At 56.1% G+C, this 14,765-nt stretch overlaps 3 protein-coding genes across 3 annotated transcripts; 1 reads left to right on the top strand and 2 right to left on the bottom strand.

The window, feature by feature from the left end:
• Nucleotides 1–1,416: 1,416 nt before the first annotated feature.
• Nucleotides 1,417–3,271, top strand: easM-1 (Cytochrome P450 monooxygenase easM; the record flags this gene model as incomplete). Its single annotated transcript, XM_066150988.1, has 5 exons — nucleotides 1,417–1,647; nucleotides 1,697–1,816; nucleotides 1,922–2,021; nucleotides 2,079–2,792; nucleotides 2,850–3,271. 5 exons carry the CDS (start codon nucleotides 1,417–1,419, stop codon nucleotides 3,269–3,271), a joined length of 1,587 nt encoding a protein of 528 aa, XP_066009709.1.
• A 921-nt stretch (nucleotides 3,272–4,192) lies between these two features.
• CGGC5_v002563 (Protein MLP1-like protein) lies at nucleotides 4,193–10,597 on the bottom strand (the record flags this gene model as incomplete). Its single annotated transcript, XM_032025102.1, has 3 exons — nucleotides 4,193–4,773; nucleotides 4,828–10,242; nucleotides 10,309–10,597. 3 exons carry the CDS (start codon nucleotides 10,595–10,597, stop codon nucleotides 4,193–4,195), a joined length of 6,285 nt encoding a protein of 2,094 aa, XP_031878325.1.
• Nucleotides 10,598–11,541: 944 nt separating this feature from the next.
• Nucleotides 11,542–13,468, bottom strand: CGGC5_v002562 (uncharacterized protein; the record flags this gene model as incomplete). Its single annotated transcript, XM_032025103.1, has 4 exons — nucleotides 11,542–12,317; nucleotides 12,370–12,886; nucleotides 12,942–13,289; nucleotides 13,364–13,468. The coding sequence occupies 4 exons, from the start codon at nucleotides 13,466–13,468 to the stop codon at nucleotides 11,542–11,544; spliced, it is 1,746 nt and encodes a 581-aa protein (XP_031878328.1).
• Between the last annotated feature and the right edge of the window lie 1,297 nt (nucleotides 13,469–14,765).

Here is a 14,765-nt window from a genome sequence, read left to right as displayed (position 1 = left end):
TTTGACTTTCAACTACCCCTGTATGGACTTGGCGGGTCGACGCCATCCTCGAGAAGCTTGAAAGCCCCCGGCTCCACCGCACTAGACTCCAATCCAACGATGCAAATTTGCCTCGCTTTCCACAACTCCACATCATCTTGACTATCGTGGGGATATCAAATTCTTTCCGCGGCTACCCCAGCATCCACCAGCGATCCAAGGGTTTCCGAAGATCGTATCTGGGAGGGTGGCCGAGTTGGTTATGGCGCCAGGTTAAGGTCAGCTTAACATCTGTTTCCTGGTGGGGCAACCCGCGCGAGTTCGAGTCTCGTCCCTCTCAAGATTTCCTTTTTGCTTGGTGTCACAATCATTTGAAACAAATATGACAGGGTGTTGATGAAGACTGCGTGTTGATTACACGCATACGAAATAGACAACTCTCTTTTGCCACAGTCGGGTTTGATGGCCGCGTCGCTTCAACCAAGGCGGCGTTGGAGTTTTCGGTCTTTTTATATGTGCGAGTTGTTCGCATGGCATGTCTGTGCAGGGAAGATGCCTTGACTTTCAAGTAGCGGTGTGCTTTGACTCGAGATGAATGGTGGTCGATGTTGTCGGCATGCAACCCAAGCGGTGTGGGCTTGTATCCTTGCTTCTCGGCATTGCGAAAGCAACGTTGACAACTCTCCAATGACACCCTCGGGACTTCTGAATCTAGAAATCTCCCGAGCGACTGCAAATATGACATGCCTAGATAGGTATCCATCAAATTCAGGTCCACCGAGAATGGGCTGGACTTTAGGAGAAATACAAGACGAACAAAGACACTATAGGCACATCTTAATAGACTTCACAACGAGTAGTCCCTCAAAGGTGTCAGGCAATTCGTAGCACCATTGCTCTAGTAGATAACAGGGAATAGGGAACACAAACGCAACTCGCAGCACTTCCTAAAATAGAGTAGATCTACAACCAGGCCCAAGATTAGCGAGTGTATCCCTCCGGGCCTCCTCATCCGATCGCACGAGTAGTCAAAAATAAACTTTCGGGAGTTGTATCAGCACAGACGAGACCGGCGGGTATCTCCAACGGCCACGGCCACGGCGGCGTCAAGGCCCCCGACCACCGAAATGACTAAGGTCGCATCCACAGCGACCACGATACTTTCCATGGGCTTTCTAACGTCTAAACTCTGAATGGTTCCACGGAATCGTCCGGATTCAGAACCGTCCGTCGTAGTATAAGGCGACGGCTGTTCCCCCGCACTGGTAGTGGGATGGTTTGCCACCTTTTGACGACTACCGATAGTCACGGGGACTCGATTGCTCAGTTTACTTTCGGAGGGTAATTCCCTCACTGTTCTCGTTCTCGGAAACTCAATTGTAATACCCTCAGATTGCAGCCCGAACACTTCTCTGGGTTGACAGCAAATCTATCAGCATGCTCACCGTGGACTTGGTCACCCGATTGGCGGGACACAAACCGGGATTACTGCCTATCATTGCATTTTTGGTGGTGTGCGTCGGTGTTCTTGGCTGGTACTGGAGGGAAGACAGGCCGTATCGCGGATTCAAGCTCATCGGCCAAGAAAGCGGCGACTGGTCTTATCAGAAAGCTCGGCTGCGATGGAACTCGGATGCTCTCGAACTACTAAGAGATGGCTTTGAGCAGGTGGGACTGGCTTCAGACTGAGTGAAGAAACATTTCTGATCGATAGTAGACAAACGGCAAACCATTTCAGGTCCTCTCTCCTTTCGGCCCCTTGGTCATGTTGCACCCGCGCATGTCCGAAGAGATTAGGAATGACAAACGATTCACTTTCACTGGCTTCATTGAGAGAGTATGTATCTGTCTTTACTCTCTTACTTATCATTATCTTCAAGCCAGTCGCATTCCAGTCAACGCTCTACGCCTTTACAAGAAGACATACTGATCAACTTTGAAGCACTGGCTTACTCGCTACCCCGGTCTGAACGTCCTTCAAGACGGTCTAAAAGACGAAATAATCCAAGAAGCCATTCGCCGGAATCTTAACCAGGAACTCTGTACTACCTCCTCTCCGCCTCGTCTCCGTCAAGCAAATGGCTAACACAACCCGCCAGTGCACATAACCGAACGTCTCTGCGAAGAAACCAACCTCATCCTCAAAGAGCAACTCCCGTCGTCCAAAGGTTGCCCACCCCAATTCCATTTCAGTCTTTATCTCAAACTAATGAAATCCCCAGAATGGCAAGAAGTCAAATTCTTCCCTGTCGCCCTGCAGCTGTCCTCCCGCCTCTCCGCCAAAATCCTCCTCGGCGACCGCCTCGCGCGCTCAAAACAATGGGCAGCCCTCTCCATCTCCTTCGCCTCCCTGATCCTCTCCGCCGGCCGCGATCTCCGCCCGTGGCCCGTTCTCCTACGCCCGCTCGTCCACCGCTTCCTCCCCTCCCTCAACCTCCTCCGGTCCCAAATCGCGCTAGCCAAGGAGCTGATGGAGCCCGAGCTCGCGGCAGCACGCAGCCAGACCCGAAAAGACGCCGACGAGAAGTCGAAGGACTCGCTTTCGTGGATCGAGGAGGTCCGGCGCGGGCGGGAATTCGACGTCGTTGCCGGGCAGCTGTTTCTGACTTTTGCAGCGATTCACACGACGTCCTCCATCTTGACTGCGTTGATGTATGATTTTCTCGCGAATCCGGAGTACTTTGGGCAGCTGAGAGAGGAGATCGTGCGAGTGTTCGGAGAGGAAAACGGGTGGAGCAAGAATAGCTTGTACAAGCTCAAGTTGATGGACAGCTGCTTGAAGGAGACGGCGCGGCTACATGTTCTCGGACCTCGTAAGCCACCTCACACTCTGATTCAGATCTATTGCTAACATCACGGGGGCTCGGTAGACATGTTCAATCGCAAGGTCGAGGCCCCAGTAACCCTCTCCGACGGCACGCACCTCCCCAAAGGTGTCCACGTCAGCATTTCAATGTGGCAGAACCGCGACCCGGCCATCTGGGGGCCCGACGCGGACAAGTTCGACGGTCACAGGTTCCTCCGGATGCGCGAGCAGCCCGGGCAGGAGAACAGGTGGCAGTTCGTCTCGACAAGCCCCGAGTGGCTTGCGTTCGGGCATGGCATGCATGCGTGCCCAGGCAGGTTCTTTGCAAGCAATGAGATGAAGATTGTGATGGTTCATCTGATCATGAACTATGACTGGAAGATCATTGGGGAGAAACTGCCGGGCAGCATGTTCAAGAGCAGATTCGTGCCGGACGTCAAGACTGTTGTGGGCTGTAAGAAGAGGGAACCTGAGATTCAGCTATGAAGGGACGTGATACAGAACAGGTAGACAAAAGAAAAGTTCAACACAGGACACATGCTGTTTGACCAAGGGCATTTGCAGACAAGAGAAAGACAAAGATCAGCCACAAGAATAATAACCGACAACGACGCCAAACAAGGCAAAAAGAATACTGGAAGCTTCAATCGCTGACGGGAATTGAGCCCGACGTGGGGGTCGAACCCACAACCTTGAGATTAAGAGTCTCACGCTCTACCGATTGAGCTAGCCGGGCGATTTGAAACCCAGTGCTGGCTGGAAATTGTTGGAGGTCTGAGGACGCAGAGCAGATTATGGAGCGCGAGAGAGAGAGGTGTGGAAATCAAGGTGAAAACTTTTCATGGTCCTCGTCCGGGGCGGGGCCGGAGCTGGGTCCGGAAATGGGGCCGAACCACTACGCGCGGACTTGTGCTAAGAGCAGAACCCTGAGTCGTGGGGCCCTGTTCGTCTAGTCTCTGCGGCACCATCCGCTGCAAATGTACGATTTAAAGTTGCGGGATGTTTGGCCATGTTTCAAGGCCCCTAGAGACGGTCCGTTTGTCTAAACCAAGAGGGACGTACGTCATTCAACGCGCGCGAAACAAGTTGCTGCTTTGGCCGAGACATGACTTACGCGCCCAACACCATGAGAGGCTCACGAGTCGTCAACTATGCAGGTGTGCAACTTATGGTTAATAAGGTGGTGTTGCGCTTGATGCCGCGGTAATCAAGGATGAAAATAACGTTTGAAGACATAAGAAAATCCATTTTCGAGTATGTTGTAGCTATACACACCGGCAAACCACCTGGTCTGCCCCTTTTTCATCCTAGTGTCATCAGACCTCCGCCGCCAAAGCCATATCAATACATGCAGTATGATGAACATCAGATACCGCTTCCATTACCACATGCTCCGCGTGATCGCCTCTAGTGACCACCTCCTCTCGCCCTCTTGGCGCCGCCTGCTCCCCCCGCTTCCGAATCTCCTCTCGGCCTCTTGTTTCCAGGCTGGAAGTCATTAGCACCAGGGTTCATCGCGGAAGCATGTCCACCTCTAGCACCGCCACGTCCACCACGACCGGCACCTCCACCTCTCTCGGCTCCTCCACTCGACACTCTATTGCCAGCAGCGTAAGCACCTCCACGGCCACGGGCAGTTGCGCCTCCACGTTGTCCAGGCATGGGAATGCCGGTGCTGCGTGTGGCCGGCTGATTCTGCGTCGCAGGCTGCTGGGCTTGGCCTTGTTGTCCTGGTGCTTGGGCAGCTTGGGCAAAGGGGTTAGCCTGGCCCTGGTCTGACTGAGCAAAAGGATTCGGCTGAGCAGCGTTGGTGCCAGCGAACGGATTGCCCGCAGCATTTGCTGCTTGTTTGTTATCCGAAGGAGCGGGGATCTGTCGCTTGACTTGGGGAATGCCACTCGATGGCTGAGGGATGCCGCTGCCAGGCTGAGGAATGGCGCTCGGTGGTTGAGCAGCAGGTTGTGCCTGGTTGGTCGCGGCCGGCGGTGCTTGACCTATGTTAGAACCATGAACATGTTGAGAACTGACAGTAGAGAACTTACCACTTGCGTTTGCAGCGCCTTGTGCCGGCGCTGCGGCAGCGGACGGTGCCGAAATTGAGGGGCGAGGCTGCGCGTTGGCGGCAGGCTTCGCGGGGGTGGGTTGTGCGGGAGCTGGTTTGGCAGCCTTCGCCTCCTCCCAGACTTCGCCAACGGGTCTCTGAGGAGTCTGGGTAGCAGCGGTAGAGACAACCTCGATCTTGGCGTTGGCGCCACGAAGTTGGTTGTCCTTCATATTGATTTGCAATGCCGACTTCTTCTGCGCCAGCATCTGGCCCTCCTCGCGAGCGTCCTTGATCCGTTGCTCGAACTCGACCTTCAAAGTCGTCTCCGTCTCACTCTTGACCTTGGCAGTCTGCTCCTCAAGCTTCTTACGCAGATTCGAAGACATGATGCTCCGCACCGTCGGGTTAGTGGACAGAAACTTTCGGATCTCAGCATCAGGCAGCTGTGAGAGATCTGTTGTGCCACCAGGAGTGCTTGTAATTGGTGTTGTCGGAACGGCATCGGGATCGTGCTGCTGCTTGATAGGGGTAGCAGCAACGGCGGGCTGCTCTTCTGAAGGCTTGCTCGGGGCGGCGCTGGCGTTCTCGGCCTTCCAGATAATCTTCTCCTGCTCCAGTTTGGTCTTGAACTCCGCATCCAGCTTCTCGCGTGACTGACGCAGCTTCTCGTTCAAGGCGTTGCGCATCTTGTCCGATCGCTCCTTAATGGTCTGTTGGATATTTTCCTCCAGCTCCTGTGCCTTGCGCTCGGCTTCCGCGGCCTTGGCCTCCGCCGCAGCGATCTTCTCCTCCAAGACCTTGCGCTGCTCGTCAGTCAGGCCGCCTGCACCGTTCGTGGTAGCCGTTTCTGCCGGGGCAGCTTGGACAGCGTCAGCCGCAGCAGGGGGTTGTGACTGAGCAGCTTCCTGTGCAGTCTGGACGGCCTGATCCCTCTCGGCGACAACTGTCTGGAGTTGCGCGCGAAGGTTCTCGAGCTCCTGCTCGGCGCTTGCCTTCTGGGCAGAGACCGCATCGAGCTGGGTGCGGATCTCCGTAAGCTGTTGCTCAAGCTGGGCAACAACCTCAGTAGATACAGATGAGGACGGATTAGACGCAGGCTGGGGGGCAGCAGCGGGTGGCTGAGCGGTCTGGCCATTCGCCTGAGCTTCTTGTTGCAACTTCTGCACCTGCTGCTGGAAGTTCTGAATCTGTTGCTCAAACTCGGTGCGCTGCTGGGTCGTGGCCTGCAGGTTCTGCCTCGTGGTCTCGAGCTCGGTGTTTGCGGAGGACAATTGTTGCAAAAGCTGCTCCTTCTCGGCGATGGCGGCATCCTTCTCGGCAATGGCCTCGTTCTTGGCGGTAAGTGCCTCGTTCCTCTCGCCGGTGATCTTTCTCGAGCGTTCCTTGAATTGTTCTGTCATGCGCTGGCGAGTGTTCTGCCAGCCCGCCTTCTCCGTCTCTAGCAGCTGCTTCGCCTCCTCAAGCTCAGTTCGTAGAGGGCCCTCGCCTTCCTTGAGAGCATCACGCTCAGCCTGGAGATCAGCGATGGTTTGCTTGAGCTGCTCCATTTCAGCAGGATCGACGCGGCCGTACTTCGTAAGAATGCCCTCGGTGCGCTTCTGCCATCTGTCGCGGTCCTCCTGAACTTGCTTAATCTCCTCCTCGAGGAAGCCCTTTTGTGTCTGAAGCTCCTCAATCCGGGCCTCGAGAGGCTGGACCTTGCCCTCAAGCTCCTCGATCTTGGTGTTCTTCTCCGCGATTTGAGCGCGTGCTTGGGCGAGCTCGTTGCGCAGGGTGGCGCTGCTCTCACGGTAAAGGTTGAGTTCGTTCAGCTTCTCCATGAGGTCTTTGTGGGCAATGGACGCCTGCCCGCTCTCGGACTGGGAACGACGCTCTTGATCGAGCTTCAAGCGAGCTTCGTCCAGTTGAGACTGAGAATACTCGAGCTGTTGCTGCAAGCGCTTGGCCTCCTGCACCTTCAGATCGTACTGTACTTCAAGAATCTCCTTCTCGCGTCTAAGGTAGTTGTTGAGCTCGCGAAGGCCGTCGGCAGCACTGTCGTTGCCACCCTCAGTGTCCCCGTTGGTGTCGTCCGTAGAGGCGGTTCTGCTCTGCTTCAAGTCCGAGAATTGTTTGGTGATGCTCTCGAGCTGCTCGTGTAGAAGCTTATTCTGAGCGTTCACATCATCGCGGCGGGCCTTTATCTCAGCCATCTCCTGCTCCAGTCGCTGACGACGCTCCTCCCAAGATCCTTCACTCTGGGTGAGAGCAACCTTGGCAGATTCGGCCTCGGCTTTGAGGGTAGCAGTCTGGCTCTTCAGCTCGTTGTATTCGGTCCGAAGCTGCTGAACCAGCTTGGCTGCCTCGGCGTGCTTGACCAATTCCTGTTCGTAGTCTTGCTGGGCCTTGGCGGTGATCTCGGACTGAGCACGAAGATCCTGTTGGTGGAACTTGGCTGCCTCAGAGTGGCGCTCAGATTCCTCCTTCAAACGCTTGATCTCGTCATCCAAAATCGTCTTCTCATCTTCGTACTTGCGGGCCACCTCAGCCTGGGAATCGCGGAGGTGAGAGAGCTCCTTGTTGGAATTGGCCAGCTCGGAAGAAAGGTCTTCAACGCGCTGCTCCAACTCCTTGATCTTGGCGTCCTTGCCAGACAGGGTCGACTCCATCTCCTCTCTAAACTGGTCATGTGAGGCAGTGAATTCGGACAAGGCCTCCTCGTTCTGCTCACTGAGCTGCTTGTACGACTCAGCCTGCTCCTTGGCGGTCTCAAGGTGAGCCTTGGCCATGTCAAGCTCCCTCTTGAGGTCAGAGACCTCATTGATGAGCTCGCGAACCTCGGCCTCATTCTCCTCATTTGTCGGTGCAGGCGGCGCCATGGTGCCGGGTCGAGGTGTGGGTCGTGGCGCAAGTCTGCCAGCGCGCTCCTCGGCGCTGCGAAGCTCGATGGTGAGCTCGTCAACACGAGCCTGGAGATGATCCCGGCTGGTCTTAATTGCGACGTGCTCCTCGCGAATCTGGCTGAGGCTGGTAGATAGCTCGTCAATCCGCTTCTGCGCCTCGCGAGCGTCAAACTCCTTTCGTAGCTGCAACTTCTTGCCCTCCTCCATCTCGTCTGACAACTTCCTCTTGGTGTCGTTGAGCTCTTGCTCGAGACTGTCGATCTTGGTCTGGGTCTTTCGTCTATACTCGGACTCGGTAATGTCGCGTTCATTCTGCATTGACTGTTGAGTAGCCAGCAGGTTGTTGAGGCGCGTCTTTTCTTGGACAAGATTCTCGTTGTCATGGTTGAGGCGATCCTGAATATCCTTCCACAACTTCTTCTCCGCCTTGAGGTTAGCGGCCTCGTTGCGAATGCTCTCCAGCAAGCCCTTGGCGTCGACCAGCTCTTCAGCAACCTGTTGCGTCCGGATCTCCTGCTTGATAGAGTCCTCGGACAGGGACTGATTGCGCTTCTGAAGCTCCTTGTTCTCGCTCTGCAGAGCAACAAAGTTGGAGTGAAGCATCTCGTATCGCTCGGAAGCCAGAGTAATTTGGCTGGAAATCTTGGCGACCTCGCCCTGCAGGCTGTTCTTCTCGCTCGAGAGTCTATCAATCTGTTCTCTGAGAGATCGTCGAACAGACTCCTCGTCGTTACGATAAGTATCAAATTCCACTTGCAGAGCGCGGAGAGCAGCAGATGGGGACACGCCGTCGCCATCTTCTGTCTCGATGCTAGCGAGCGGCAGGCGTTGACCGTCCTCAGAGCCACCCAAGATAGAGGCGAGCTCCCCGGCGGACGCCTTTTGTTGAAGCAGACGGCGGAACATGTCACGCTCGGCCTTGAAGCTTTCCATTGTCGTTCTCAGTGACTTCGTCTCGTTAATCATGCCGGCGAGTTCCTGTTGCAGACGCTCAACAGCCTGGTGGTCCTCGACCGCCTGGTTCTTGGCGGCCACGGCTTCCTCGCTCTCCATCTGCTCGGCAAGCTCGCGGGTAACGCGAAGTAGTTCCTGGTTCTTGGCTTGAAGCTCCTGGATGTCCTTGAAGACAACGAACTTTTGCGTGATGAACTGGTGGGTGTCGGACATGTCGGAGAGCGCGCCTTCGGTGATCTCGCCTCGGGAGAGCTGCTCGAGGCGAACAGTCTCCTCGCGCGTCAGCTGGTCAAGACCCTTCTCGCGGGCGTGCATGTTGAAGACCAGCATCTGGATCTGGGTGCTGAGATCGCGGACTTGAGTGCGGAGGATCTTGGACTCAGCTTGGGCGTTTGCCAGCGCACTCTCTGCCTTCCTGGCGCTCTTCTTAGCGGCATCGCGCTCCTCGAAGCTGGTCTGAGATAGCTCAGACATGTGGGTGATCTCGGCCCTCAGTGAGTCGGCCTCATTCTGCAGTTCCTCGATCTCGGGGGACTTGGCCTCCAACAGCGCAATCATGTTGTCGAGCTCTTCGGCAAGCTGCTGGTTCCGGCGCTTCTCTCCGGCCAACTGGCCCTTGACCTTGTATAAATCTTCGATGGCTTGGGTGGCGGTAATCGCAGACCTGGCACGGGCAGAGCCAGGTGTTGCGAAAGGCGAAGCAGGGCGACCGAGCAGCGAACCGTTCATGCGAGGAGTCTGAGGAGCGGGGGAGCCGGGAGGAGGGCCTTGCTCCATTCGGGCGTGGACCTGATCAAGTTCGCCTTCGAGCTGCGTGATCCTTTCTTCAAGCTCGCGGCACGTCTCCTTCTCCCTCTCAAGTTCCTGCTGAATCCTTCGAATCTCGTTGGAATGTTTCTCCTTCAAAGACTCCTTCTCACCCTCGAGGGTCTGCACGCGCTTCTTGTGGCTGTCGGCAAGCTGGTTCGTCATCTCGACGACTCGCTGTTTGTTCTCCAGCTCGTGCTTGTAGCTTTCTTCGCTGCGTGCAAAGGCCTCCTGCTGCTGTTGAACCTTGGTCAGAGCCTCCTCGGCCTTGGCCTGGGCGGCATCGAGACGGTCTCGGAGTTGCTGCTCGCTTCGCTTGAGGGCCTCAATGTTCGACTTGGCGTCCTCGTTCTGACGCTGCAGCTCGGCGATTCGGGCTCCCTTTTCGCGGCGGTACTTCAAGGCCTCGTCGCTCTTGGTCTTGAGCTCGGTCTCGAACCATTCGCTGTTGCGTCGCGCAAGGTCGAGCTGTTGCTGGAGGGATTCTTCGCGGTACTTGGCGCTGCTGACCGCAGCCTGTGCGTTCTGAACCTGTTGTTGAAGAGATGTGATTTCCTTGTTCAGTTGTACGTTCTTTTGGTGCTGCTTCGCAAGCTCCTCGGAGAGCTCAGAGTCGCGGGCATTGCGCGACTCCAGCAGAGCCATATTTGCGCGGTTGGAAGATTGAAGGGACTCGATACGGTCACGGAGGGTCGTGATTTCGGAATCGTAGTCGGAACCACGGGACTTGAGGGATTGGAGCTCATTCTCGACCGTTTGTCGTTTCGTCTCTGGGAATCATGGGGTCAGCAAGATGGGAACATACTAACGAGTGGAGACGGAAGGCAGGCACAAACCTTCCTCCTTGAGCTTCTGGCGAACTTCCTCCACGTCCTTCAAAGCCTTGTCGGCGGTCGCCTTGAAACTCTGACATTTCGACTCGGCACTGTGGTTCGCGCTCTCGAGCTCGATGTCGACCTGCAGCTTTTGCGCATACAGCTCATCGTACTCGCGAGCCTTGGAGATGACGGCCTCGAGAAGGCTTGCGACGAGCTCGGGGGTAGGTTCGGTTGTGACGGTCGACACAGTCGACTCAGGCAAGCCGAGGTGGCCAGCTACGTAGCCGACGTCCACCGCCGCTGCCATTATGATTTTGTCTCAGATTCTGCTTCTCGACATCGAACGGAAATCGTGGCGAGGGAGGGATAGAATCGAAAAGTCGAGTGGTGGTGATGGCGTCGCGTGTTGGCACCCCGCCTGTCGAAAGGTGTCTTGCACAGGGGAAGGCTCGAAATAGTACAATAACAAAGGAAATAAAGAGTCGAAGCCGTGTCTTCAGACGGCAATCACCCAAACGCCGCGTTTGGTGATCGAGGCGTCGTCGAAGGGGTGATGGGCGACGAAAAGTTGGGGTGATTGTAAGCGACGACAGGAGACGACAATCGCAAGATTTTGGCCAGGCGCGACCGATGTTTTCTTGGGTTGGGCGGCCTGAGCACCTGGGCAGGATGCAAGGCTGCTCTGTCCACCTGGAGAAGCTGCATCCAGCAACAGGGTGACAGCGAAGGCGCTTTTTGGGCCAATCAAAGCGCACAGAGCTTGGAGCTGCCTGGCTCACCGACAATCACCCGGATGACTCAGCCACAGCTGTGGCCGTCGGTGGGTCCAATGAAGTCAGAGCCGCTGACCGAGGACCTTTTCGGTAAAGTCGGTGAGAATTCTCGGTGAGGTGGCGTTCATCAGCTGGGAGAAGAACACACGATGAACTATGCGTGAAAGTCCTCTTCTAACCAATCAAATTTGATGAAAGTTGTCTGAAGGCTTTTATGAGACTCTAGAATGAGATTTAGCTATCAAAAGAGTGCACCTGTGGGGTTGCGTTAGAAGTATGAATTGTTTGTCAATTTATTGTATCATGTCTAATCCAACAACTGCTGTAGCAAAATTGCCGTCAGGTCAACCACGACATTACTATCCCACAATCTGAATGAACGCCCACATATCTTTCCGTCATGTTCAAGTGTTTCATTATCCATTATTTACCAATCTTCGGAAGTCTAACATCTCTCTAATCCTTATGCCCATGTCAGCTACCGTCTCTGATGACCGGAATCCAGCTCAGAATACCCGGGCGTCGGCCCCGAGTGCCATCCCATCCCCTGAAGCTCCGCTCTCTGCTGACCCGGTACCTGATAGCTCGCCTGCTGTGCCCCGAACGCCTGATGAACCGGCTGGCCGTGCGCCTCTACCGGCGTAGTCTGCCCCTGAGGCTGCGCGTAACCGCCACCCTGCAGCTCAGGCGGTAAAGGCAAACTCTGTCCATACTGGTTCCCGAAGCCTCCATGAGACTGAAGCTCAGGGGGCATATACTGTCCGCCGGGCTGCAGCTGCCCGTTGGTGTTCGCCGGCATCTCAGGCACAGGGGGCGTGTGGCCTTGACCAGGCAGCTCCGCCCCTACCGGCGACTGTCCAAATCCACTGCCACCGTATGCCGACGCCGGCGAGATGGTATCTGGTCGCGGGGAGCTTACTTGAGAAACGGTCATCGAGGGGCTTTTGGGTGGTAGCTCGGTAAGCATGGTGCCGCCCAGCTCAGGCTTCCCAGTCGTGTCCGGCGGGCCGATGGTCGACGCCAGAGGCAGCTTGGTCTTCTTCCTGCGGCGGTAGATGAGGAATGCCACGAGGCCGGCGATGCTGAGCGCTCCGACAAGCGCGATAACGCTGCCAATGATGATCCCGATACCCGGGCGGCTCGAGCTCGTTCCCGCGCCGCCGGATGTGCCGTCAGAGGTGGCGGTGCCCGTGGGCTGGGCACCCGAAGTCCCTGATCCCGTACCCGTCTTCGCGGTGGGGTAAGTTTGAGCAACTGCATTGGTTAGCCCATCAAAAACACAAAAGCGTTGGGCATAGGTTCCTACTTGACTCGGCCACCGTCGCGACCACCGCCCCCTTGGCCGCGCTACAGTAGTAATCCAGCACACCCAACGCCGATGAGATATCCGCCGACGCGGTCGAGGTGCAATACCACTTGACATCCGACGTCAACGTGTTGCTTACCATAGCCGTCACGCCGTCCTTAAGACACATACACGAGGCCAGCGCCTTCGGGCCGCTCGGGCAGAGGTCCCTCGAGATAGAGTACATCGCGTCCGACATGCCCGACTGCGCGCAGGGCACCAGCGAGCTGTACTGCGAGAGCGCGGTGATGTAGTACGTCATGTCGCCGGGCGGCGGCGTCGGCGTCGGGAAGGCGGTGGTGCCCTTGTTCATGGCGCAGTAGGCGTCGTAGAAGTCGCCGGCGGAGGTGACGTCGGCCGCGTTGGAGCACGAGTACCGCACGAGCGACGCGATGGAACGGCTCACGCGCGCCGAGTTGTCGTTCTTTGCGCAGATGCAGGGCGCCATCAGGCTGGCTGGCTCGGGGCACAGGGACGTCTGAAGATGGATGTCAGGTCTGCGTCCACGACACCCTCACCGGGACGGAGCTTACCATCGAGCTGATGGCGTATGATACACCAGACTGAGCGCAAGGCGCCATGTTGGAGAAGGCGGGGACGTCAGTCGCATATTGCGTGACGATGTTTGTTGTCGGCGTTGCGAAGGTGATTAACGAGTCGGGATTGCAGTACTGGCTGATGACGGCGGCGACACTGGTCTGGTCGTCTGAAGCTGATGAGCCGCAGCTGTAGCTGACGGTTTTGGAGATGGACGAGGTGATGGCGGCCAGGTTGTTGTTCTTCGTGCAGATGCATGACTGCAGATCTGTTGGAGCTTCGCCGCAGGCCGAGTATGTCTGAGAGAAGATGTTGTATGAGATGGCCGTCTGGGCGCATGGTGCCTAGTAATGTCAGCTTCCGGTGTTTGAGGGCATCTCCAGTTGGATTGAGGGAACTGATGCGAACCAAAACTTACCAGTAACGTGTAGATGGACAGGTCCGTCACATAGACAATGTTGGCAGCCGCTGCCACACCGCTGATGTACAGAGACAACAAAGACGGTATCAATACCCGAGCCATATTCAGAATCAAAGAACCACGCAAAAGGGCCGAAAGAATGGAACGACGAAGACGCCGGGACAATAGTGACAGAGAGGGCCCTCAAAGAGGATGTCTAAGAGAAGAGAACGCAGCAAACCCCCTCCTGGGGAAGAAGAAGATAGGCGCGGGGAAGGCATACAGCTCGAATTCGCATCAAGCCACATCCTATTCCGCACCCCCTGGAAGAGTTAGTTCCGCATCGCGGAGTGGCAGATTTGGTGGTTTGATGGGCGATCACTCCATGAGGCACACTTTACCCCTGTCACGATAGCGCCAAAGCAGCCCGCGCCCCTTGTCAGCTGAAAAGCAGCCAAGGGCGACCTTAATGTGATCTGATCCCGCGAATGACGGAGTCAGGTTGAACGATTCTGCCTGGGACGAACTCCACTCGCGGCACCAGAGCGACTAAACTCATCTGAGGAAGAAGAACCGAGGTGGTTCGGCAACACGGAGCATGCTGGAGCATCTGGAGACTGGCACCCAGCATCCCGAGCGAACGTCTCGCAATCACACTGTCGACCGTTGGGGATAGGAGACACGATAACGGCGTCTCCACGCGATTTTCAGCTGAAGCGGCATGGCGTCGCGCAATCAAAGACAACCCTTGCTGGCCAGAGAGCGGCTAGCGTTGGCACACATGGCAATGCGATTTGGAGAGGCTGCTAGACTGCGTCAAGCAGGATGCGCTTGATGATTCCGATACCGCAGTTGGCAGTATCCTTTCGGCACGACTCCGACAACTCCTCCAAGTTGACTCACAAAACCTAGGTACGGATACGCTTCTTGAGCTTGCTGTGGGGTTCTTCTTCACGTTGACGGTTGACGATGATGGGTCGCGCGAAATTGAGTCGGGCGCCAGCGAACGCCACAAACAGGGACCTGCAGCAGTTCAAACGTGAGCGCCCAAGGCCATTGGTTGAGCAAGGAAGAAGTGCCCGACAAAAATATGTCCGGCTGTCTTTGGCGTGCAGCGTCAAATTGCTGGCAGGGCCACTTAGCGTGAGGTTGAAAGAAGCATTGCTCCATCTGCCATGCGGCCTGCCTCCGTGCCTGGATGGACTTTGAGTGCTGACAGGGGCCAAACAAACATGGGTTCAGTGTTGGAGGAGGGATTCAGAGACACGGAGCCGGCGATGGAAGGGATTGCCCCAAGACGAGGGATGACATAAGCCAATGGACCTACTTGGCCGAACGGAGCGGGTCATCAGCACGGACCTTCTAGCAAGGTACCATACCTTAGGTAATCAGATCGGCCAGACTGCTTAGGTAATCTTCA

This window comes from Colletotrichum fructicola, assembly GCF_000319635.2.
Source record: "Colletotrichum fructicola Nara gc5 chromosome Unknown KSG_Nara_v1_contig01, whole genome shotgun sequence".
Classification (NCBI taxonomy): Eukaryota; Fungi; Ascomycota; class Sordariomycetes; order Glomerellales; family Glomerellaceae; genus Colletotrichum; species Colletotrichum fructicola.
Note: the sequence above shows the minus strand (reverse complement) of the source record. Positions and strands in the feature narration are given on the sequence as shown.